The sequence below is a fragment of the Phoca vitulina genome, unplaced genomic scaffold (genome assembly GCF_004348235.1).
Source record: "Phoca vitulina isolate PV1807 unplaced genomic scaffold, GSC_HSeal_1.0 scaffold18, whole genome shotgun sequence".
In the NCBI taxonomy this organism is placed as follows: domain Eukaryota; kingdom Metazoa; phylum Chordata; class Mammalia; order Carnivora; family Phocidae; genus Phoca; species Phoca vitulina.
The window spans coordinates 21066860-21093260 of record NW_022589721.1 but is presented as its reverse complement, the minus strand read 5'-3'; the positions used below and the strand labels follow the sequence as shown (position 1 = coordinate 21093260).

Here is a 26401-nt window from a genome sequence, read left to right as displayed (position 1 = left end):
TAAACAAATTGTCACTCTATGCTCGACTCATATTGGACCACGTTTTCTCATTCCTGGTCCAATGTTCTTTCTCTTAATACCAGCCATTTTAAATACTGTCTTTTATATGTGTGTAGGAATTGAGGTTTTCCTATAAACCAGTCACTCTGACCTGTCCTCACATCTGTTTACCTGGGTGCTGTCCCTGCAGGTGGTCTATCCAACATCTTGGTTACCTCATAAAAGAAAGCCATAAATTCTAACCCAGTGTTTATTTGTTTCTAAACCAGTGATTTTTAAACATGCTTTTTGTAGAAGACCTCTTTTAAAACCTACATCCAACAGACTGGAGTATATCCCAACAGTGGAATATTATTCAGTGATAACAAGAAATGAGCTCTCAAGCCATGAAAAGACATGGAAGAAACTTAAGTGCATATTGCTAAGTAAAAGAAGCCAATCTGAAAAGCCTACATGTTGTACGATTACAAAGATATGACTGACATAGGGAAAACTATAGGGACAGTAAAAAGCTCAATGGAATCCAGGAGTTCAGGGAGGGCTGAATAGATGGAGCACAGAGCATTTTTAGGACAGTGAAACTATTCTGACAGTATAATGTGCATACATGGCATTATGGGTTTGTCAAAACTCATAGAATGTACAAGGAGTGAACCCTAATTTAAACTATGGACTTTAATAATAATATATCAGTATTGGTTCATCACTTGTAACAATAAACTATGGACTTTAATAATAATATATCAGTATTAGTTCATCACTTGTAACAAATGTACCACACTAATGGAAGATGTTAATAAAAGAGAAAATGGGGTGAGGGATGGGTTGGAAAGGAAAAGGGATATTTGGGAACACTCTGTAATTTCTGCTCAATGTCCCTGTAAATCTAAAAGTGCTCTAAAAAGTCTACTAATTTTTTAAAATCTGGATCCTAGTTGGTCATTCAATGTATAAAATATAATAGATGGGTTCTAGCTGAAGTAGAAGTGCAGTCCTTCCCACTTTCTACCTACAAACTCATCTCAGGTCTCACTTCCCTCCTTGTGGGTCCCTGAGATATGACTATGGCTAAGCAATTACATGAAACCTTCCCTTGCTTTGCCTACCCCCCAGCTCCCATCCCCACCCCCAGCACCCCAAGTGTGCCCTAAAGAGTCTGACCTGACTCCTTGCTCTGTAGCCCATTGCTATTTTAGAAAGGCAGGTGGTCTCCTTGTGGCTTCTCGTGGACCTTAGCACAATTTACCTGATTGAAACGTTACTCTTCTCACTTTGGCTTTTCCATTGCATTGGCTGAGAAATCCCAGTTTGTGCCCAGGCATCTCCCACAAATGTCTATCCAGGACCCGTGGGAATGGGAGACCGTGGAGGAGTACAGACAGGAGGGAACATGGATTCTGAATGGGGTGTATGTGAAGCCAGACTGTTTTCATATTCCAAAGTCACAGCCGAGACTCCTCAGCAGTCCTACTTATAAACACACCACAATTGTTAACAAAGAATCCAACAGAGAACTCAACAACCCCTTGAGGCAAACCAGAACCTGTTAACTAAGAGTGGTGACACCACAATTACTGGCAAATGTTTGCTGGGAGGAAGGGGAGTCTGTGAAATGCCTCAGGGCACCGAAACCATTAGGAGCCAGTTCCACCAATGAACGGAGTGCTTCAGAGTAGCAGCTGTATCTGGGAGAGTTTCTGAAATAAGCCCTGGCTGCACCAGCCGAGGCCTCTGGGCAGGGGGGAGCAAACTCACCTTCTCCAGGAGCAGGGAGGCAAGAAGCACAGCATCTCCCTGGCTACCCAGCAAAGCCAGCCTCAAAGCCTTTCAGGAATCTCTGCTATTTGTGGAAATTGGATCGCATTCCCCAAAGACCAGCATTCCTACGCCCCGTGCACTTTCCGTGGCTGCTTTTCTTTACTTTCCCTCACTCCAATTAAAAAGGCAAGAGTGGGCCCTTATCCTCCACTCATGCTGGGGACCCTCCATGACACTCACCGGGAATGCCCCCATCAGAAGCCATGCATCGCAGAGGCGATCCCAGCAATTTTCATTCCCATATATTCACAGGTCATAAAGTGAAATGTCATTAGCATACTCTTGAATACCTAATGGGATTGGAGGAAAAAAAAAATAGATCCTCATTGATGTGACCAATGTGCCAATTAAGGACTGAGGTCTTTCTCCTTTTGCTTTTCTGTGTTGTCATCCCAACACAATCTCAGGGGTAGGTGAGTGACAAAACATTGTAATTGCTATTGTATATTTGCCACAAAGAACACCCAGTTAGAAACCTTCCCACTGGGGCCAGCAGTGGACATTAGTCTGCATTTTTTCAAATAAAATAGGGAAAATGTGTAGATTGGTGTAGAGTTTTTGGAAAACAATAGAAACTGAATTTAAGCTTAGATTACATTTTTATAGAACCTGAATTTAAGCTTAGCTTAAATTCTTAAGAGAACCAACCCTCCCAACCAACTAACAAAACAAACAAAAAATATCCACAAGAATCTGTGAGGTTTTCTGTTCAAATGGTCCTTAATGGGGCACCTGGGTGGCTCAGATGGTTCAGTGTCTGCCTTCGGCTCAGGTCATGATCCTGAAGTCCTGGGATCAAGCCCTCCATCTCCCACATTGGGCTCCTGCTTAGACAGGAGTCTGCTTCTCCTTCTCCCTCTGCTCCTCCCTTGTTTATGCTCACTCACTCTCTCTCTCAAATAAATAAAATTAAAAAAAAAAAAAAAAAAAAAGGTCCCTAATGATGTCTGTGCCCATACATTTGTCTTTTCCGGCCAGTATATCTCCATTATTCCAGAAGAGACACCACTTTATTTTTAGAATAGTGTCTCCACCATTGCTCCTTCTGCAACCCCTATCCAAATATGCATTTCTAGTGAGAACTGCCAATAATCGTATCCTAACTACTTAGCTGCAACATGGGCATCTCACCAAAAGCAGACCAATCAGAGTTCTTCCCAGCAGCATTCAGAATAGAACTGAAGGGAGAAAGACCCTTCTCCCTTTGCTGGAAAACTGAAAAAAAGTGATTTCTGGAACTGAGGGCAGGTGTGGCTCCAGGGAAGGCTTTTGTCTAAAGGAATGAAGAGGACATGCAGAGAAAAGCAAAGATATGACAGGGACAACCCTGTGGACATTCAAGTCCTTGGTTTAAGGTACATGTGGTAGACTTAAATCATGTCTCCTTGTATCCACAACCTGCACAGTCCCCTCCCACATTGATTCAGGTCTTGGCCATATGACTTGCTAGGCTGGTGGGACATCAGCAAATGTGATGTGATAGAGGCTTAAAAAATACTTATGCATTGGGACCTACCCTCTCCCTTGCTGCTTTTAGAACTTAGTCAGCATGTGAAGAAGCCCAGGCTAGCTTGCTGGAGAGAGGTGGCCCAGCCGATAGCCAGCACCATTTGCTGGACATAAAAGGAAGACCATCATGGATCATCTGACCCCAGTTATGCCCCATGAGGGATACCAGAGATGAGCAGAAGAACCATCAAGTTAAGCCCAGCCCAAAATGATGGTGCACAGAGTTATGAGCAAATGGAAGGGTGGTTGTTTATTTCACCAAGTTTTAGAGTGGTTTGTTGCTCCACAATAAATAACTTGTGGGTCCCTGGGACGTTCTTGCTATCATGTAAAGAAGGGGACAGTAGGACAAGAAACCATGTAGAAAGAAGAACCCACGTGTCTCAAAGATCCCAGCTGTCCCAGCCAGCCATCTAAGGTCACAGATGCAACACTAAACCCAGTGGACACCACATGGAGCACAGATGAGTCTCCCACGTGAGTTGCCAATCCACAGATTCATAAGCAAATATGTGTTTATTTAAACTTAAACTTTAAAAGACACTGAGTTTTGGAGTGGCTTGTTATTCAGCAAAAGCTAACCCCTCTAACTTTCTTGAAACCACTCATTTTTGCCTTTCTCCTGAAGCCACTGTCTTCCAGATTTTGCCCAATCTGCTGTGCAAGACTGTTCAGTGCATTCCTAATACCCAATAGCTCTTCTTCCCTTGACTGAAAAATATTGATTTTGTGTAGGGGGGAATGTACCATCCTCTAAATGCTCTGTCCGTGTCCCTTGCAGCTAGATGTGGTTATGCGACACAGCTGAAGGCTTTAAAAGGGATATAACAATTGAGGAGGCAGACCACATCTCTTCCACTTTCCACCTTCCTTACTAGAATACAGATGTGATCACTGGAGCCACAGCAGCTCTTTTGTGACCATGGGTTTTAAAAAAAAAGAAAAGAAAAAAGAATCACAGAGATGCCAGACCTGATTTTGTTAGAGAAAAACAAGAAAAACAAAAAATTGGTTTTAAGACACCTGTTTAAAGTGAGCTGCTGTTTCACATAGCTAAATTCGATCCTGAGAGAAATGAGTTAGATTTCTGTCACTAGTGATCCAAAGAGTCCTGATCAGTGATTTGGTCTTCCCCTGGGGAGTCCTGTGGCCCCCTCTGCATGCCATACCGTAAGATGCAAGATGCGCTGGTCCCACTTTGTCTCTGGCTCATGTGTAAACCCAAAGGCATTTTCCTCTTTCACCTTAAAACATATAAGATAGGTAGATATTTTTGAAAAGTATTTCATTAAAACCCAAAGAAAATAATTACAAGAAATATAAACAGCATGAAATTGCCCTGTTCCCATCACATTTGATCCTAAAATCACCAGTTAAGCTCTATGAACCCTACTCTAGTCTCTTGAGGACAGTGGTTCTCAAAGGGGAGTCACCAAACCAAAAGCATCAGCATTACCTGAGAACTTGTTAGAGATGCAAATTCCCAGGCCCCACCCCAAACCTACTGAAGCCAAAGCTCTGGGGGCGGGGCTAGCAGTAAGTGCTTGAACAACCCCTTCGGGTGATTCTGATGTAGTCACTGTTTCAGGGCCACTACCTTATGATAAGTATTTGCCAATACAGTGAGACAAGAAGCTTCCACTCCTTTTCTTTAGACAGTATTGGGCAAATCCTAGGGTTTGAATCAAAGAGAATTTCGTGTCATACTGTGATTCTGCCATATTAGCTGTGACATCTGGGGCCACATCTGATTAACCCCTAGGGTCCCGTGGTCTTCATTTCATTCACAGGTAAAATGGATTCATACTTTTTAGGATTGTTTAAGATGAAATGAGACCGCAAAATGCCTACCCACAATCCGGCCCAAGGCAGGTATTAAATAAAGTCAGCTGACTCTCTTTTTAAAGTCTGCATCTCAATTCTGTGTCCACAGCTCAGTCCAGCAGCAAATGTCTGGCATTTGCAGCCGAATTACTTTCAAAAATAAAAAATAAGTTCCCTAAGTCCAGTTCAAATCTCCCAATACTTCTAAATACACCCCTTTCAGCCAGTGTTAAGATGGAGAGTCCACCTTATTTCTTAACTGATTTGCTAGAATGACTGGCACTCGTCAGGCCCCAGTGGTCTAGCCTTTCCTGGCTGAGGCTGGAGGAACCGCCACCCCCTAGGGCATTTCCATCCTCCTCACCTCCAGGGGCCTTCCTTCAATCTACTTCTTTCCAATGAACCCTAAAGGACCTTTAACAGTATCATAAATACTCAGAGAGTTAATGGCATTCAGAAACAAATCAGCTGCTCCCCGAGGAACCAATTCAGAAACAGCTGAGTGTAAGATAAATGCTTAACCATAGTTTTTTGTTTGTTTGTTTGTTTTGGTTTACTGTTTTGAATAAGGAATCTATATCCATGATCAACAGATTCAAATATTATAAAAGAGGATATTATGCAAAGTTACTCTCTTTTGTACCTCTGGCACTTAGATCCCTACCCAGAGACAACTATGCTTACTAGCTTTTTGGATAAACTTTCAGAAATAGCCTATATATGGAAAAATCATGGGAAAAAACAATATATACATAGTGACATATATATGTGTGTACATATGCACATGTACACACACATATATTACCTTCTTTGTTTTCCACAGAATGTAATATATTATACACACTGTCTGCACCGAGAATATGGAAATCATGGGCAGAGGGAGATTAATAAGAGACCTTCATGATCTTCAGAGTCCTATATTGGGAAGCCGAGAGTCTGGATGATATCATCTGCAATACAGAAGAATTTTATCCTACGTCTCTGTGTCTCTGGCTACGCAGAGACACTCTCTTGATGACTGTATCCGTGTGTAAGTGTGCACATATGTGTGCCTTACTCTGCACACACACAAACAGGACCACGCCCATCTTTTGGGATCACTGTTCTCTATTACACCAGCCTGCTCCCTCATCAGTCCTAGGCTGGACTTCTAGCCCCTGGGATGAACGGCCGCTAGGAGGTCCTGTGCTACCGACTGGCTCCCTGTTCACTTTTCTCACACCCAAGACTGTGTAGCAACATCCAGCTTATTGGGGATTCACACTTGACATTGCCCAAGCCTTAAAGCCCAGTCTGCCTGACAGCACACGTCCCCCTCCTGCATTCCTGACACCTGCTGACAAGCAGCTGATGGGATCTTAATCTATCTCTCCCCCTTTTTTACAGATGGGAAAAATGAGACCGAGGCCTAGGCCCAGGGAAATTCCTAAAGGAACATGGATAGTGATATACCCTGGAATCAGGACTCTGGGATCAGCTTGGGCAAAGAGGGGCTGGGCGCCTAACAGTAGTAAGTTCTAATCCTGGCTTCACGACAGGAGACCTGTGTTTTCTTGGCTCTGGAGCCTCCGTTGGAAGATCTGTAAGGTAGGGTAATAATAATTACATAGAGAATAATTAGGATTATAAAACAAATATATGCAAAACACCAAATAACGTATACGACAGAATAATCATTTGCCAAATTTTAAGTAGCGCCCCAACACTTCTTAGAGGTTCACCCTCTGAGCTCCAGCTTGCTTTCTTATTTCTGTAAACATTATTCAACTATATAGAGTAGCTCCTGCATCGGGGATACAAAGATGATCAAGATAGTGCCTTGGTCCTTGAGAAGCAGAAGGGGTGGCAGAGACAGCCAGCTAGTTCCTACAGCCCAGGGGAGGCTTCCTTCCATGTGTGATGAGGCTCGCTGGGAACACAGGACACTTATCTACCTGCTGTTGACAGTACAAAGGGCAGGGCCAGGGTGTGTGTCTCTGCTGGACCAAGGCCAAGCGTGGGGTGAAATGGGAATGCACATTTCCAGCCATATTTCCTCAACCGTGCCCACGGATCCCACAGAGCTACTCAGCGGCACCCCAGCATCCCTGGGGGATTTTCCAAATACTACAGCCAGCACTACGGCCACTTTCATTTCTGGGCTTCCGGACGCACAGGAACACAAGAGTCTCCCTCCTCTGCAACCAGGCATGTCCTTCCACCTTTCACACTCAGGCCCCAGCGTGACCTCTAGATGAAGTCGCCGGAGAAATAAGCCTCTGAGGATAATTTGTCAAGCACGCGATTAGGCAGCAGGGCAAGGAATCTTTCCTGACTTCTGCAGATAGGAGCTTACATCACAGCATGAAATTTGTTTGCCCTTATCTTCGCACACAAGAACAAATTATCCCACCCTTGTTATAAATCCAGCAGCCCTGCATCTGTGAGCAGGTTTCCACGTAAATCTCCAGCAAACGCTCCTTGGCTGACTGTTCACTTTGTTTGCTGCCTTTTCCTGGCCGCGGCTCACGGAACTGTTAGTCTCACCAGTGGACACGCTGATTTTCTTCTGTAGAGATAACAGAAGGAAAGAAAGAGAGCAGCTAGGGTCACGACTGCCCCAGAAACCCCACCACCCACAGCAGACTCTCTCCCGGCTGAACTGCCATGGCTCCATGGGCCAGAAAGATCCACCAAGCCACAGTGAGATCTGCCCTCAACATCCTGGGAGGCCAGAACTTACCAGCCTGGAGGGGACCCTTGCAGACTCACTCTGTTCCAGACGGTTAGTATGAACAGATGGTCCTGAGTGCGGTGAGGAACCTGTCCAAGTGGGTTTTAAGTGGCCTCAGCAGCCATTTAAATAACGTGGGTCAGGCAGGGAAAGGGGACCCCTCCGTACAGCTAACAGATATGTGATCATTAAAGTAAACATCCTTGGCCTGGATGCCTAGACCTCAAAGGCAATAGGATGGCTTAGTACAAATAATAATAAATAATAATAATAATAATAATAATAATAATAAATCATTAACAACAACAGCAATAGCTACAGAGCCCTTACCTTACAGTGCAGGGCTCCGCAGGGCTCGGGGCTAGGTTCCCTGAGTGTAATCATCTAGCCTCAGCCCTCCAGGTGTATGACCCCGCAGTGCTCACAGTAGAGGGGGGCGCTGTTACAGCTAGGGACCTGAAGCACAGAAAGGTTGAGATGCTCAGGGTCACACAGAAGTAAGAGGTAAGAGCTTGATTAAAACAGGCAGTCAGACTTCAGAGCCTATGTTCTAAGACAGCACTTCCTATGCGCCAACACACACAAGAATCATCGGGTGACCTTGTTCAGATGTAGATTCTGATTCAGCAGGTCGAAGTAAGGGCCTGAGATCCTGCCTTTCCCACAAGCTCAGCTCCCGGGGGAGGCCCATGCTGCCAGGTCATAGACCACACCTGGAGGAGGGGCAGTTGGACCCAGGACCCAGCACTATACAGTGGAATGGGAGCACCTCTGTTGGTCCACCTACTCTTTGTTACCTGTCCACAGAGAAAGAAGAACAAAAATTGGGAGTGAGCTGCTAGAAATTTTATAACTATATGACAGTTATTTTATATCTGCTAAATCTAGTAGCAAAACTTAAGGCTTGTACATCGTTTTATTATTTTTACTGCGTTCATCTAGTAAATTATATCAATGTTATTTTACAAAGGTATTGTACACAAAAAGTTAGAAATTGTAAACAAAACCAGGAAACAAAACAAACAGCCTGGTCCTTCCCTACAGATAATTTGAAAATCACTGCTCAACACTACGATGCTGTACTGATTCCCTCATAGATGAAGAGTCGAGGACCATGGGGTGTATGTATGTCTGTCCCACCTCAACTTCACTTCCTAGAGGTTCCATTTTCTTGTGGTTTTGAGGCAGTTCCGGTATATCAAGCCCCACATGCAGAAGAAAACCGCCATCCATAAAACCCCTCAAGTAATGTGAATTCTGTTCTGCCCCTTCCTGGTTTGGGAACCTCTGCCAAGTCACTCAGTCTCCCTGAGGCTCCTTTTCTTCATCTGTACAATAAAGCCCACCCACTGCGTGGCAACAAGGGATGAAATGCTGTAAAGCATACACAGGGCTTAGCACAACCCCTGGAAAAATCACTAGCAATCAATAAAGAGCAGATACAATCATTATTAGGTGAAAAAAACCTGCAAGAAATAAATTCATATCAGGCAATCATTGACTCCATCAGCATTTTTGAGAAAACGCTCCTGACACTCTACTAGGCACTGGGAAGGCAAGATGGTATGCTTCTCGCAACAAAATTGAATTAATTTCTTTTCAACTTAAAACAGTTAGCACCCAATTTCTCACAAAAGTCTGCAACAAAAGCGAAATTTTAATCCTAACCACTAGCAAGAACAGTGCCCCAAGACACTGCAAGATGTCTGGTCATCGAGCAAAAATGTAATTATTTTCATTCTGCTCCAGAAACTTAGGCAGGTAGGTGCACTAACACAGTTTAGAAAGATTTTCAATAACAAGGAATAAAACAAGGCAGGTTTTATTTAACCTTCAGTTAAGCAGAAATCCAGCTAACTAGAGATGGTCAAGGTGGAGTGTTCCTAGTTAATGGTTGTTAGGGTCTGCCTATAACTCATTTACATAATGACCCAGGAGGCAAGAGCCCCTGGGGTTTGTGGACAAGGGAAGGAAAGGGGCTGAGTGCAGTATTGGTAAATGTTGATCAAGTCCCTGACAATTTGGGGCAGGAATTTGTAAATCACTAGGTGAGGGAAATTTGCCAGGTGGGAATGGGAATCTTTCTGACCTTGCCAAAATGGCAGACTTCTTCATGCTCCAGTTTGGTGTCGTGTTTAAGTGCCTGCAGGGATGTAGTGATTCGTTCGGTACAGCACACTGAAATCCAATTTATTCATCATAGTTGTCATGTCCCCAAAGCTTTAATGACTCAGACCCTCCCATAGTAATACATTCATTTGTCAAATTAGTCAGGGTCCCCAGATTGTTTCTTTTTCCCCTCTCCCTGGGCTGTCCGGATACAGAAAGTTCAGGTCCCTTTTCCCAATGGGGCCATCTTCTATCAGTCTGTTACCGAAATCTATATGGGTGTGCTAAAGTCTAAGACACCAGTCTGAAACCCTTGAGCTAGATGCTCTGGTGCAAGCACACCCCACTTAGAGGAGGAGGAAGAAGAGAAAGGAACAGTTAATGGCTGCATTTTGCCTTAGCAAGAAGCTCCTTCCTGTTGTTGTTGTTGGTCACATCAGTGGGACAAATAGTGGCTGGAGCACCAGGGTCCCCTGTCCAGTGGGGCTTGCATTCAGAGCCATCTGGGTCCATATCCTGTTGGTTGGCTGATTTGACACTTTAGGTAGTTCACTTTCCCCAGCTCTAAAATGGGGATTAGAATCATAAATGGAACCTGCCCTGTGAGGTCATGAGAAGGGTGAACCAGGCAATGATTACAAATAGTTAGCACGGTACCTGGCAAAGAATGAATTCTGCTATCTCAGAGACAAGACCTCATCTTTCTCTGGTTCACAGTGAAGAGTAGCATAATATGCTACCCCAAAAGGTGTCGTTTTGGCACAAGGATTAATTTGAGTTGAAGGCAACTGAGAAGCAGATATAAGAAAAGCTTTCTGCCCTCCCCCTCTCTGCCTGAAGACAGACATAAATTCCCCTTGTTAAGGTGTCCCCCTTCTCCACTTCCTGTACCGTTGGAGATAAGATGACACAGAGAAAATTTCCATTAGTTTACCATTAGTTTCTCCATGTATTTGTCTTCCCATAATTTGCTTTCCATAGAAGTTCAAAGCCCTTTGTCATGTCACTTCTCTACAAAATTACTGTACTTTGCTAAAATATAAAAAAGCCCAAGTTGCAAAAAAAAAAAAAAAAAGCCCAAGTTGCAACCACCCTTTTGATCTACTCATCACAGAGGGCTCCTATATATGTGTTATGCACATATTAATAAGCAAGTAAAAAGCATTTTATTTGTTTTTCTCTTGTTAATCTGTCATCTGCTAGTCTAATTTGAGGACCCCAGCCAATGAAACTAAGACAGAGCAAAATTATTTGCTTCCTCCCCTACAAGAGCTATGTACAGAGTGATTATAGCTTCTCCAATTTGTAAAAGCTCGGTAAACATAGCTTATATACTTATCCTTTTGGCTCAGTCTCTAAATATCCCTTGTCTGGCATCCCCAACTGCCTTTAGGACTCTTAAGACAAAGGCTTAATTCTATGCATTCATTAATCTATTACTTAAAAAATGCTTACTGAACATCTCCTAAGCTGTTCAGTAGATGCTAGTTGGTATGATGGAGCCCTGAGCATCCAGAGGGCAAGGATCAGATTTTGGTCCCTTTGCATAGCAAGTGAGAATGATGGATGGCATAAAGTAGGCCTTCAGTAAGGATTCCTGGAACGGGACTGGCAGACACAGCAGCTGACTGCCATGCACAGTGGTGCACATTCAGCCCCAGCCAGAGTCCAGGGCAGGGCTAGCCCACAGGTAAGTCCTCCCTATGTAGAGGGAGAACCCCATCCCATCCTTTGCTCCTGCAGTGTCATCAGATAACTCATCCACTCAACTGGCAATCAACCCCCAATGCCATGACCTTTAGCAAAATCCTTTCTTGATATCTGCTCTCCTTAATAGGACCTTATTGACTTCCTTTTTTTTTTATTTCTCCCCCTTGACCACTTTACTCCATCAGCTTCTTCCTGGTTCCACTTCACACCTTAGTTTTGCGAACTGAACACATACTTGAAACTCAAAATCACTTTTTAAAGAAATGCTACTCCTGAGCCACACAAAATGAGAATATCAGGCTAATCCAAAGAAGGGTTTGTTTACTTAGCACATAATTGTCAAGCATCTACTGTGTGTAGGACACTACACTGGACAATGGGGGTACAACAGTGACACATCAGTCTGGCCTCCTTGAGACATGGGCAATGATGAAAGAAGCAAATACAATCACTATTGTAATAAGTGTTTTGTAGGAAATAAATGGGCTGAAGAAGGGTGAGGTGGGTAACAAGCTCGTTAGCAAAACCCCCTCTAAGGACTTGACTTAATTGGAGGCATAAATAATACAAAGGATTTAGCTTTGTGAAGAGTGGAATTCCAGAACATTCCAGGCCCAGGGAATGGACATGTCAAAGTCTGAGGTAATCACAAGCTTGGTGTGGACAGGAAACCAAGGACTGATGTGGCTGAGCCATACAGAGTGGGCAACTGGGAAACTGGGAGGACATGAGGCCAGAAGTGTGGTGAGGAGTCAGATTCATGAATGAAAGCAAAGATGGAAGGAATGTGGAGTATGAAGACAAAGGAACTCAGCCATATTGGCTACTATCTGGGCCAGCTGGGTGGCTGGAGGTTACCCCTACTCTGTGGCACTGTCCTGTGTCTGATTCTTGACTCCGCAAATCACTAGCTGTGTTGTCGTGGGTAAGATGCTTGAGGATATTGATAATAATGCCTAGCTCATAGGTGAGGCTTAGAGGAGTGAATATACATAAAGCTCTTAGAATGGCATTATTTATAATAAGCACTTCACAGATGTTAGCTGCTACTATCTTATTTGTTTATTACCACTTTCATGAATTCTTCATCATCTGAGGTATAATCCTTAAGCTCAAAGACTCAGAAACCCAACTCTGCCAACCCATGGAAAGTGGAGGGACTTAGCCCACAGAGTCTGAGGCATAAAGCCAGGCCCCCACCTCTCTTGCTGATTGACGAAAAGAAATATAATTATTAGGTCAATTTGTACTGTTTATAAGCAGGTCTTCTACGGTTCCCCAAATGCCTCTCAGGAGGTCTGCTTTGTTGGTAGGTGGTAGAACATGCTCGGTAATGTTAATGGTAGGTGTCCTGGCTCTGTAAAATTATCTTTTAAACCAAGAGATCTAAGATATTACAATTTCAACATGTAATCACTTGGAAAAAATTAGTAAGATATTTTACTTTTTCGTACCATATTGTAAAGTTGGTGTACATTTTACATTAACAATACATTTCATTTCAGACCAGCTACATTTCAGGTACTCAATAGCCACATATAACTACACATAACTAGAGGCTACCATGTTGAACAGGGCAGAGCTATAATTTCTTGATGAATTTAGCTGTGTTAAATTCTTCTTAACCCACTTCGTAACCCCTCTGAAATTCAACTGTCTAGGGTAGAGCCTGGCACACCCCAGGCCTTTAGTAAATTTTTAAAGTAATTTTCTCATCTCTAAACTAAGAATAATCCTAACAAGTGTCCAACACTGTTCTAGGAGCTAAGGATACCTCCATGAACAAAACAAGAATCCCTGGCTTCATAGAGCTTGTACTCAATTAGGAAAGGTAATAAACAAAATAATATAGAAATTAAAATAGAACCCTAAAAGGTGATAAGTGAGTTGAGTAAGTGATAGAGAAATTGAGCAGGAAAGAAGAATAAGGAGTATGTGTGGGAGGACATTTGGAATTTTAAATAGTGCTGCCAGAGAAGGCTCACCAGGAAGCTATCATCTGAGTCAAGACTTAGCACACCATGAAGTTATTTGGTAGTAAACTGTTCCAAGCAGAGGGAACAGCAAATGTTAAGGCTGTGAGAGAGAAGCATGGCCACCATTGGGGAAGGAACAGCAAGGGGCCAGTGTGTCTGGAGATGTGAATGAGGGAGCGTCAGAGAGGTAATGTGGAAGACAGGCCAGGGCTTTGGGGGCCATTTTAGGGATTTGGGCCCTTCCCCAACAGAGAGGGAGAGCCTCAGGAGGGCTTTGAGCAAAGCAGTGACCTGGCTTGGCTTATAGTCTCATGGGATTGCTAGGGGCTGCTGGGTTATGAACAGACTACAGTGGGGTAAGTGCCCCATGGGGTTCCCTTGGCTTGGGAAAAACAGAAATTGACCAATCACATTTGTTGAGACTTACGCCCCAAATCCTGGGTGGGTGGTCCCCCTAATCTGTCCTGCAGAAAGCCATGCTGAACAAATGCGGTCTTTCTCCCTAATGTCAGCTCTCTTTCCCTGGAAGCATGAAGAATGCCCAAGGAAAGAAAAGGAGGTTGGGTTTGCTGTGCTGAAACTTTTCTCATTATTGACAGCCCTGTCTCCTCCCTAAATATCTCATCCTCCCCTTTTTTGCACAAGAAGTACAAAATAAGATTCTTAGAATTTAGACTTTTTTTGAAATCTCTACATTTGGATTTGCAGATATGCCAATATTTGGATTTATAGAGCTGTAATTTAAGCCAGTCTCTCCCCGGAACCGCTTGGTGAAATGCATCTTTCATGAGGCTCCTGCAGGAGCCCAGCTACAAGCTCAGACTCTCGAGCACAAATCAAACTCTCCGGTTCAACATCAACAGTATGTTGTCAGGGGCCTCCCGAAACTGCAAGGATCTGGAAGGGACAGGCTTCAGTGTTTTCCCACTGGTGAGCCCTCTTCTAGAAAAGGATTAAAAGCCTCCTCACAGGTTAGCCACAGGATGAATGGATGGAGAGCTAAATGGTTTTGTGTGGGCGTTAGAGCCCCAGACCCTTTCTCAGGGCGTCTCCTCTCCGTGCCTACCCACAGGGCAGCCCCGCTCTGGCCCAGCCTGCTTGAGACAGCCTGCTCTGGTTATCTGAGGGAAAAAGCAAGTCAAATACAGAAGCCGAGGAAAGGGATGCCACTCAGCAGCCTCTATGATTCCTTCCTTAATCTGAAGGTCAAGGAATAATTCAGTTAAAGCGCAAAACTCTCTTTGCAGGTTTTAAAGCCCAAGACAGCCAGGCTGAGAGGGTGGGGAGGGCAGCTGCAGGCCACCAGCTCTCAGAGGGGAGAGAGGCCCAGTCCTCACCTCCTGTGAAGCATCCAATTAAAAAAAGAGACAGAAAAAAGAATACATGCCCAAAGCAGGTTATTTGTTGTCTTTTTTACCAGATGGCCCTGCTTATGCAGCTGCTGCTATGTATGTAACCTCACCTGGAGATGGGGGCCCTTTGTGACAGGTAGTCTGGGCTAAAACACCTGACTCACCTTGCTCCCCACCTCCTATCCCTGCTCCATCCCTGGCAACATTCCAGGGAGAGCAATGACCAGGATGGGGAAACACCCACAGAGGGCAGCCAACTGTCCCAGTTGGCCTAGGACATGCTAAAATCAGGATAGTCCCAGGCAAACCAGGACAAGTTGGTCACTCTACGTCCAGCAGACACACCAGCCCCCTGGTCCTCAGACTGGCCAAGGCTGCAGGAACATATATGCTGGTGTCCCTGAGGCTGCTTGATGCAGCGGGAAAAGTATGCTTGGAACCAGCCAGATTTGGATTTGAATCCAGCTTCTCCCACTTACAGTCAGCAAGATTCCTATCCCTAGGCCTTTGGGTGCTTATCTGGGGAATGTAAAAACAGGATCGGTATGGAAATTTCTAAGACCATGCCCACAACAAATGGCTCTGCCTTTTCCTCCCCATATTAAAATCATCATCTGGCTCTTACACCCGCTGTGTGAATAATGCCTGGCATCTCCACAGGCTTTAGGGTTTGTAGGATGCTTCCATATAGCTGTCTCCCTGGAGGATTCGCAAGTGAGATAAGGAGTATCATCAGCCCCACTTTAGAGACTGGGGAAGGGGGCCAGATGGAGAAGAGAGGCTCCAAGGTCATGCACCTGGCAAACAGGACACCAGCCCACATCACCTGCTCCCATTCTGCTATGGCTCACCTCCTACGGTTTCAACAAAACCCCCAGCAGCGGGGAACAGGCGCAGGTAAGTCTGGGAGTTTCCCAGTATAAGGAGGTGTGGAGGAACCTGTTTTCCAGCAAATTCACTCAGCTATCTGCTGCCACCGGGAGCCTGGGGCCCAACCCCAGGGAACAGGCAGAGTTCCAGATTGCCTAATCAGATAATTCTGCCCTCGTGCTCTGGTTTTGTACATTCTTGGAGTGAGCCACTCGAACGACTACACCTGCAGAGTCAGGGACGGCCTTGTCCGGTAGAAATGTCAGTTCTCGATTATTCCCCACTGCTTTGGACAGGAAGACTGTGCGAGTGACTAACTGGCATTCAACACAGCTTGTTTTTATTGAGTGTCTCCTCCAAGGAGGTGTGTGGGATGTGACACTTGGGTCACAGCCGGGCTGGGGGGATGAAGCGACGGTGTGGCTGAGAATCCCAATCCAGTGAACATGTCTCCAGTGAGCGGCTGCCCTTGGGGATGGTGCCTTCACGGGCTTCTTCCTTTGTCCGCCAGGCTCCATTTGTGCGGAATGCCTTCCTTCCCACAGCCTGGCCTTCTACCGGACCTGCTTTCTCTCCCATCCCTTCCAGTCCATTTTCCAAGGGCAGCCAGCTTGAGGACCTTCAAACCTCAAAGCTTCCTACCTTTTAAGTAGAGACAAACACAGTCTTTAAGATTTGGCAAATACTTGAGTTTTGCTGCTCTTACTGGGCTCCAGAGTTAAAGCCAAGAAGACAGTAGACAAAGTCCTTTCTCTTACAGCATTTATATGTTGATAGGAGGAGGCAAGTGGCAAATAAGTGGATCAAGTCAAAGGACCTGTGAGATCGTCCCACTTGTCAGCTGAGAGAAGTCATCTGGCCTCTCTAAACTTAACAGAATAATAGAATCAAGAGCTCACTGGTAGTTGTCATTACTGATCTAGAGTTGTGTCACCCTCAGGAGTCCAACACTCCTGATGGCAGACATTTTGGAATTCACTTGTGTGCACATGCCTTGAAACTTCCCCTAGGCACCCTCTACTTCCCCTTCTTTCGGGACATGTCATACTGTTCTAAGAAGTCTACTTATTCTCTGTCTCTTCCACTACACTGAGCCCCATGGGGACATGAATACCTATAAAACCTAGCATGCTACCTGTTGAATTTGTAGAATGAATGTGTGGTGTATGAGACAAGTAGGTACCTAGTACGTCTTCAAGAAATAGGTTTTGAATCAAGCTCTCTCTAGAAAACACATTTTAAATACATGAATTAAATAATAATACCAGATGGTATAGGATCAAGTGCTGAATTATATATAATCAAGTGATACAATGTGTAGTATAGAACTTGAATGGCAGAGGGGCGCCTGGGTGGCTCAGTCGTTGGGCGTCTGCCTTCGGCTCAGGTCATGATCCCAGGGTCCTGGGATCGAGCCCCGCATCGGGCTCCCTGCTCCACGGGAAGCCTGCTTCTCCCTCTCCCACTCCCCCTGCTTGTGTTCCCTCTCTCGCTACATCTCTCTCTGTCAAATAAATAAAATCTTTAAAAAAAAAAAAAAAAAAAAGAACTTGAATGGCAGAGATGGCCAACACAGAGGTTCCCCAGGCCAGCCAAGGAACTAGGGTAGTTGAGGTGGGCAGGATGGGATGGGGGCCAGCTGGAGAGTACATCTCATCTCCAAGGCAACGATCGCTTAGTTCTAGCTTTTTGTTGCCGTCATGGAATGTGGGCCTGATGGGCTCACATAGCTAGCTTTTTCAAGTAAAGTTGGAAATCTAAACATGAGATTTCTCAAGTCTCCAGATTGTTGACAGCTAATTTAACTTTAAATTCATTAAACAATTATTTGAGATGAGCAAAGAATGTTTGAGAGCACTTATATAACCTCTGACCAAGAGCCCCGGGTGATGGGATGGAGGTTGGGCCCTAATCAGCAAACAATGGAAGAAGCTACACAGGAGGCAGGCTACCAATATGGCCAAGAATTCTGCTAAAGCCTCCATCAAGCACTTATTGAGCACTTACTAACTACCAAGCACTGGGATATAAAAATGACTCAGAACCTGTTTCCTCTAAGACTTTCTATTTGCTCAATTCAAGAAATGTTGTTGAGCCACAATCACCACGTACCTGAACACAGCTCCTCAAGACAAGGGGACAGGCACCTAGACAACTAGGTGTTGTTTCCTACTCATTAGATCTTTGTCCCAGAGTGCTGGAAGCAAACTGTCCTACCTGTGTGTCCTTCTATGCATTCTCCCATCCCCAGCCAACCTACCCAGTACCAGCTGGGGCAAAGTGGCCTACCGCTGCTGACCCTGGCAGAGGTTGCTCAGGCTAACAGACATGGGATGACTCGCCATTGCCTCTGTAAGCCTAACTCATCCCTGTAAAATGGGTACCTCCATGAGCTCACATGGTGATGACACAAAGCGTTCAGGTAACAGCAACATCTCAGAGCACGTGCCTGAGGCTGTGTGGAAAATATTTTAATTTAATCTGCACAGCAGGCACACAGAAGTCTCTTTTTGGCCTAACTTATACTGTGATCTTGGACTTGCTGAAGGACTAACTTCCATCACAGCCCTGCCAATATTGATTGTTCGGGCTCAAAAGTACCTAAGTAGATTGATTTTTTTTTTTTTCTCTCTCTCTCAAACTAAAAAGGATCGCAGTAGTGTTAGTATATTCCTGTTTCCACTGGTTGGTATGCATACTGAATAAATAATAGTGTTACCCGGAAAAATTTAGGTAAAAGAAACAGTGATGGAAAACAGGGTAGAAGAGGTCTTAAGTTGCATTCTTGATTCCACTACGGATCAGTCTGGTGTTCCAGTGAATGCCTAAGCTTGTCTATCAACAGCACTCCACCCCCACTCCAACCTATTATTTTTTTAAAAGACAAAGAACACTTTGGTAACCTGCATCTTAGGTAGGGAACAAAACAAAAGGAAAAACAAAACACACACGCAAATACGAAAAACAAAAAGCAAAATCAGCATGGGGGGAGCAAGTGTCTTCTTGTGGTGGAGGTTAATAGGCAATAATACTCCTCTCCTGTCACTTCCTTCTGTAAGTCAGCAAGAAGGAAATACATCCACCAGAGGCCTCTGCTCATTTGTTCTTCATTTAAGGACAATTAGACAATTCCTACATCCCCTATCCCCAAGGAAAACAAAGAGAGCAAACGCTTTCTCTACCGCATGACCTGGTAACTCTCGAAATAACAGAGGTTATGAAATCTACTTTGTGCTAACTTCCAGGCACATGCAATAAAATAGAGCGCAGGGCTTGGAAGCAAGCCAGAACTAAGTCTTCGTTCTGTTTTATACTGTTTCCTTTCTGTGAACTTTTTTTCCAACCGTGAAGTTTCACAGCATTCATTCTAGAAATAAACTGAAAAGCTTCTCGAGCTGTCCAAGTAAAAAATTCTTTTCTGTGACCTTTGGCAAAAAATACATTCTAGGAAAGAAAAGGAAGAAGCAAACGTCTGCTTACTCCCTAATGACTATTCCTTTCTCTCCAGGTCTCTGGGCAAGAAGAGGCGAAGGGGAAACGCCAACACCAAAACTCTTACTCCCTCTCTCATCTCTACACTGGCAGGTGGCGTATGCCTTCCAATTTCTCTTTAAAGACGTCAGCTCGGAAAAATACGAAGTGAGCAAGCAGCGAAGACCCCCACATCAAGCCCTTGCTCTAAGAAGGCAAGCGGGATTCCCAGTGGCCGACGGAGACACCAGCGTTCAGAGTGTCACCAGCCTTCGGGTTGATTACTTACCAGCTGGATTTAAACCCGCTCCGACGCGGTGGCGTGGCTTGGGCGGAGCCCCGTGGCCCGGGTGGGCGGGGCGGGGGCGGGGATCCCGGAGGCTCTGCGCCGTGTGGGAAAGACCTGGGCTCCGGGAGCAAGCGTCTGTCTCTTTAAATGCTAGGGGCTGCGCTCCCGCCCGGGGGAGCCCGGAGCCGGATCTACAATCCCGTCCCTCCCGCTCCGGCGCTTGTTGCTCGCCGGGTCCGAGCGGGAGCTGCCGCCGCCGGGCACCAAGGCTGCTTCCTTCTCCGCCTTCTCGCGCCCCACCTCCCCCGAGAGCAGGTTGAGGGGGAGCCGCAGCCCCAGCAGGAGGGAGGGGTGCGGTGTAAACAGGCATTGCTCCCCACCTTCAAGTCTTGGGGCGCTACGTAGCCGCGGGGGCAAGACATGCGTCGCTCCCCCCTGCCCAGCCTCGCTGCCACCGGCGCCTGGAGAGGAGCGATTGCGGATCCCACACCTGCAAACTCACCTTAGAAGTCTCAAGGTGCGGCTGGGGCAGAGGGGCCAATTCCCCAAGGCCTCCACCTCTCTGCGGGTAAGTTTTCGCAGGTAACCCGAACCTAAGGGCGGGGGAGCGCGCGGGGGAGGGGCGGGCGAGACGCGGGGAGAAAGCGCCGCAGGTGAGCCAGGTAGGGTGGCTCACCTGCGCGGGCCGAGTTGCGGGATCCTCGCCGGTTTCCCCGAGGTTGGAGGCTTGGGAGCCGTCTCAGGGGCTAAGTTAGGGCCCTGGGGTAAAGGCAGGGTTAAGAAAAGGGGGGTTGGAGTAAAGTTTCTCTTCTTTACCTCCTCCTGCCTGGGCTTGGCAGGTAGGGCGCCGGCGGAAGCGGTTGGAGCTGCTGATGCAATGGGCGTTTGCCCGGGCGAGGTGAAGTGCTGGGGGCGGGGTAGAGCTAGAGTTGCCCGGTCTCCTGCGACCGTGACCCTGGAGGTGGAGATCGGAGCTTCCCCGTAAAATGGCTCCAGGTGCTCGGCCCCCAGGCCTTCTTCCTCCTCTTAAGAAATCGTCCTTTTCATGGAGGGGTTCCTACATGGCTTTCTTGCTTTCTTCTCCCAACAGGTGGTCTCCGCCCCTGTCCGGGGACCCGTGCCAATGACCCTAGTGGTGGTTTCGCTTTCTCCCCTCTCGGCTGTGTGAACGTGTATCCGCAGCGTGATGGGTAACCAGGTGGAGAAACTGACCCACCTAAGTTATAAGGAAGTTCCCACGGCCGACCCGACCGGCGTGGACCGGGACGACGGGCCCCGCATCGGGGTCTCCTACATCTTCTCCAACGACGACGAGGACGTGGAGCCGCAGCCGCCGCCCCAGGGGCCGGATGGTGGCGGCGGCGACGGCTTGCCCGACGGCGGGGACGGGCCGCCACTGCCGCCGCCGCAGCCCTACGACCCGAGGCTGCACGAGGTGGAGTGTTCGGTGTTCTACCGCGACGAGTGCATCTACCAGAAGAGCTTCGCGCCGGGCTCCGCGGCGCTGAGCACCTACACGCCCGAGAACCTGCTCAACAAGTGCAGGCCTGGCGACCTGGTGGAGTTTGTGTCGCAGGCGCAGTACCCGCACTGGGCTGTATACGTGGGCAACTTCCAGGTGGTGCACTTGCACCGGCTGGAGGTGAGCAACAGCTTCCTGACGGACGCGAGCCAGGGCCGGCGCGGCCGCGTGGTGAACGACCTGTACCGCTACAAGCCGCTGAGCCCGGGCGCCGTGGTGCGCAACGCGCTGGCCCACGTGGGCGCCAAGGAGCGCGAGCTGAGCTGGCGCAACTCGGAGAGCTTCGCCGCCTGGTGCCGCTACGGCAAGCGCGAGTTCAAGATTGGCGGCGAGCTGCGCATCGGCAAGCAGCCGTACCGGCTGCAGATCCAGCTCTCGGCGCAGCGCAGCCACACGCTCGAGTTCCAGAGCCTGGAGGACCTGATCATGGAGAAGCGGCGCAACGACCAGATCGGGCGCGCGGCGGTGCTGCAGGAGCTCGCCACGCACCTGCATCCCGCCGAGCCGGACGAGGGCGACAGCGACTCGGCGCGGACTACGCCGCCTCCCGGGCGCCCCCCTGCGCCGGCCCGGGAGGACGAGGCCCGCCAGGCGGTGGTGCACTGAGGGGCCCCCTGAGTGCGGAGTCTTGAGAGGGAGCCTTTCGCAGCAGCCGCCGCCCCCTCCCTCCTCTCACTCCCTCCTCCAGCACCTTCCGGGCCCCATCTGGGCTCCAGGGCCATTTGGAAAAAAGGAGAGTTGGCGAAATAGCGCAGCCAGCTGTGGCTTGAGCTTGTTATCTTGGACGGAGGAGGAAGAGGGAGCAGGTAGGAGCACTTTGGCCGGGGGCACTTCCTGCCCTCCCGTTGGATCAGTCTTCCTTTCCGAGGTGGGCCAAATGGTGGACTTGCTTGATACTTAATCCTTGCTGGACCTGGGTCCAAACTCGACCCTTCTCACGCACTCGGGGGTGGAGGGAAGTTCGGAGTACCAGTCCCTGCTACTGCGTCCTTCCTGCTTCCCCTCCTCCCCTGGGCTTGGGGGGTGCCCTGTACTGAGGCCTGAGAGGGCTTGTGGGGGCGCCCTGCCAGCACGGAGAGCTGCAGATTTGCTACCCCCACCCCCGAGGGGGGTGTGTGGGAGTGTGGGATATGGGAAGCCGGGTGATTTACTTTGGGGGATTCCTGCGGTTTAAGGCTGGAGAGACCAGGCCCAGGTCTGGGAGCAGCAGACCACAACCAAGCAGCCCCCCCCCCCCCACCGTGAAGTGTAATAAATAGTTGGGTAAACTTGGGCTACACAACAAAGACTTTGCTACCGCCCCCTGCCCACCCCAACCGCCAAGTAATTCATCTTGTGGAGCTGACTTCTAGGAGAGTCCCCTGCTCCAGCCACCGCTTCCCAGGTTCCGAGTAAATCATTGTCACAGGCCAGCTAGGAGAGGGATTCAATTATGATTCTGTCTTGCCGCCTTTGTTTCTAGCCTGCTTTTGTAGGCACTTGGAGCCGCGTTCTTATCAAAGGAAGGAAGCCCTCTGTGTCTCTGATCTAATTAAAACTGCTTGGCTGTGTTCATCTGCAGGTCACATAGGGGGTTCGCTGGTGCCACCCCATAAAATATCCACTACAGAGGCAGTCAAATGGGGTTGCCGTGGCAGAAATTAGTTAATTTCCCACTCATCACCTAACCCCCTTCCTGGACAGTGAAGGTAACCTTTTGTAAACTGTAAGGCTTTGGTGGTGGACCTGTGATTTTTTTTTTTTTTTTTTTTTTGCCTCCTCACTGCCCCATCCCCCTCGCTCACTTTTGTTCTGCCGGTGATAAAATCTTAGGCTTGAGGTCTATTCAGTGATAAGGTGTTTTGCTAGCCACACCTGATGCAATTTAATCAAGAGGCAGAGTCTTGTTATATCGCAGCCTTCCCTTTGTTCCTTGGAGAACTCTCCCTCCCCCCTTCAGTGCGATTTCGCAATTAAGAGGGGTGACAGCCATCACAAATTAATGCCACCTGGTGTAGTCAGCACTGAATCTGGTGACAGTCCTAGGGCACAGGTTGGTGGTTGTGAGATGTGTCGGCAGCAGGCTGGCCTGTACTCTTGGGTTCTGCTGCTGATCCTGTTTGTTGTACTGTGGGGCTTCTAGAAATTTTTACAGCCTGTCTCCTGTATTCACGTGAGCACTTGGATGATGTGTGCCCTCGATTTCACAGTGCTGTTTTGCTGCGGATTGGCACTGCTAACGCCGTCTCAAAAGTCGCATGAAGTTTTCCTTTCTCTTGGGTGTCATTTTAGATGACACCGAACAAGTCCTTTTCTGAACAAATTCTTAGAGTTGGAATGGAATCCTATTTGAGCGTCGTATAAAACCCAATCCTTGGGTTTTCTCCCTGGGGGTTTCTAACTCATGCAGCAAGACTTGAAGGATTTCCTTGTATACTTTTTTCAAACTTGGAAGTTGATGCCATAATTTTTCAAAGCCTAGACCGTCGTAGCACCTCAATATGAATTTAATTTTAGGGGCATTTGCTGTGTTGCCTGTTCTCACAAGGATCACCAAGCAGGTCCTATCCCTTTGCTATAGAGGAACCACACTCAGCCATAGTCTGGGACTTCGGAGAGACGTCAGTCACCTGGGGGAAATGTAGATCTAGTGTTCATGTGTAATAATCTCTCAGCTTTGTGTTTATATTCTCTTGTTCATGGAAAAGCCAAGCAAGGTAAAAGATATTTAGGAGAGCCTCACACATCTAACAGATATGGGGTTTTTTTGTTTTTATGCTTAACACGGTAGTTGAAAGACCAGTGTGCAGACAGCAAGAGGGGAGAACAGAACAGAACAGCACTGTCCAGCAGCTCTGGGCTGGCTAGCCAGCTAGCTTTTCCACTCCCCTATCTCTGTGGGCCTCCTTTGCCCTCAGTTAGAAAGTGAATGTCATTGGTCCCACGGAGGTAGGTACACCAGTGACTGTTGTTACAAAGGAACTGCTTTTTGTGGGAAGTCTCCACCTGAAGGAAGAACTCTTAGAAAATCCACACCTGTAGTAGTATTCTGCCTCTAGACAAGAGGTTTTTTGAAAATGAACTAGAAGAGAAAATCCATCCACTCCAGAGACTGTTTTCCCATGTCATGCGAGCATTTTTACTGGCTACCAGAGGTGTGAAGTACGTAATACGAAGAATGATTCCACTGGAAGTTTTCTTAGGGCTCTCTGAGGCTCTAAAGCACCAACCAACCAATGGAGGCTCCAAGAAAGGGGAATCTGTCCACGCAGGCCTTTCCTCAAGGTGGCAGTGTTGCGGATAAGTGAGTCCGCAATGTCCAGGCTATGGCTACATCTGGCACTTTAAAAAAATATATATACTTAATCATTTTTGTTTCTCCTTGGGAATAAGACTTTAGAACTATTTTGTACTGTGAATTATGTATGTTCTTTGAAAGAAATACTGATTCTAACGTTCTTCAGAAGCTGTGGCAGGGATAAGCAGGACCCCGGACTGGATCACATACTAAAAGTAATGAAAACAAATTCTATTTTCTTATTTGAGCAAATATTTTATTGAGACTGCTTATGTATGTCAGAGGAGCCCACAACATCAGCTACGCAACTTTTTGTATCAAAAGAACTCGTGGTTTTTGTAGCTTTTATTCCACATGTAATTTAAAATGACTTTATAGCACTAAAATGCCTATAGCAGAAGACTTGACACCAGACCTTTAAGGAAATTTTTAGTTTTTATGAAAAATTACACTTCAGTGGTTCAACTTCTCGTGTCTTCCGTGCTTCTGGCCCTAAGAGCACCACTAGACAACACGACAACCACATGGAAACATATTTTTGGAAGCAAAACTTTAATTTTATATGACATATGCTATGGAGAGTGAAGAAAAATTAATGACTACTTGTTTTCTATTTTTTTTTCTTAACAAAATGGAATCCACTGTGTCGAAGACTCTTGATATCATGTGATTGTCTAACCATTTTTTTAAAAAATACATTAGAATAAAATCTACGATCATGGTCAACAAATGGTTTTGTTTGGAAAGTTACATTTTATTTGTGAAAAAAAATTTTTTTTTTTTAAATCATGGTAACTACAAACTTGACTGGTTTATTCATATTTTCACTATGTTTTGTTAGCTGTAATTCTTGTGACCCCTGGAGAATTACATTAACTAACACAGTAAATTCTGTGTATATTTTATTTCCTAGTGAATTGTGTAAACTGTATTTTTGTTGAAGAATGTATGTTAAATCAATGTTATGTTCTCATACCACTTCTTGAGAAGGAGGTTCCGATTTGAAATTGTATCATTTCCTTCAAAATGAAGGGCAGTGTTTAGTTAAATAAAAGATTGATGACATCTTTTGAACCACTTTCTCTCCACTGTCTTATTAAAATAAAATCTGTCAAGTCCTTTTGGAAAACGCTGTAAGGGTGTCCAATAAACCATCTATTAGTGTTAATTGAATTTATATTTTTTCCACTTGTATACCTCTTTCTGCCGTATGTGGTTTAAAAAATCAAGCTGCAGTTTTTCTGAGAATATTGGTGTGTCTCATCTTTACATTGCTCAGTAAACATTTTGATGAATTCATTTAGTGACAAAGCCCTCCCTGCATTTCCTCTGCGAGAATTAATCACCCATTGCTCCTAGGCGCTCAGTGTTCCTGAAAAATGTCTCATAAACATAAATTTTCAGTGCACATTGATTTTCAGAATCAATGCAAACATTGCTGATCACCACACTCCCATATTGGAATCTACACTGGGGCATTTTGGTATTAAAATCAGTTGCATCTTGGGTGATTGTAGTTTCAGACAAAGGGAGTGCACTCACTGGGTAATTGAATTACAGGAAACGGACAAATGTGACCACTTGGCACTGTTGGCATAATAAGGGATGCAGATGCCAGCAGTCGGTAGAGGAGCAGGTGTGGCAGCTGGCTCTGGTGTGTGGGAGGCCCCCAGCACTCCTTTGGCTAGCACCTGAAGCCACTGCGCCAGTCCCGTGAGGTTCAAAAGCCTGGGCGCTGTCCCTGGGTGGCTCAGTCGTTAAGTGTCTGCCTTCAGCTCAGGTCATGGTCCCAGGGTCCCGGGATCGAGTCCCACATCGGGCTCCTTGCTCAGCGGGAAGCCTGCTTCTCCCTCTCCCACTCCCCCTGCTTGTGTCCCCTCTCTTGCTGTGTCTCTCTCTGTGGAATAAATGAATAAAATCTTTAAAAAAAAAAAAAAAAAAAAAGCCTGGGCGCTGTCAAC

The 26401-nt window shown here is 46.5% G+C and overlaps 1 protein-coding gene and 1 long non-coding RNA gene across 3 annotated transcripts; one reads left to right on the top strand and one right to left on the bottom strand.

The window, feature by feature from the left end:
• Nucleotides 1-2760: 2760 nt before the first annotated feature.
• Nucleotides 2761-20708, bottom strand: LOC116639481. Of its 2 annotated transcripts, none has more exons than XR_004300851.1 (3): nucleotides 20458-20708; nucleotides 8195-8320; nucleotides 2761-7699 (listed from the first exon to the last, which is right to left on the bottom strand). It is a non-coding gene; the product is annotated as an uncharacterized LOC116639481 (long non-coding RNA). The 2 variants fall into 2 exon arrangements; XR_004300852.1 differs by lacking the exon at nucleotides 20458-20708 and adding an exon at nucleotides 19642-19700.
• On the top strand, nucleotides 19752-25517 carry LRATD2 (LRAT domain containing 2). Its single transcript, XM_032415899.1, has 2 exons — nucleotides 19752-20209; nucleotides 20732-25517. The coding sequence occupies exon 2, from the start codon at nucleotides 20828-20830 to the stop codon at nucleotides 21767-21769; it is 942 nt and encodes a 313-aa protein (XP_032271790.1). The 5' UTR covers nucleotides 19752-20209; nucleotides 20732-20827; the 3' UTR covers nucleotides 21770-25517.
• The last annotated feature ends 884 nt before the right edge of the window (nucleotides 25518-26401 follow it).

Coding starts and splice junctions, on each gene's coding strand:
- LRATD2 (XM_032415899.1), top strand. CDS start 20,828: ATGGGTAACCAGGTGGAGAAACTGACCCACCTAAGTTATAAGGAAGTT.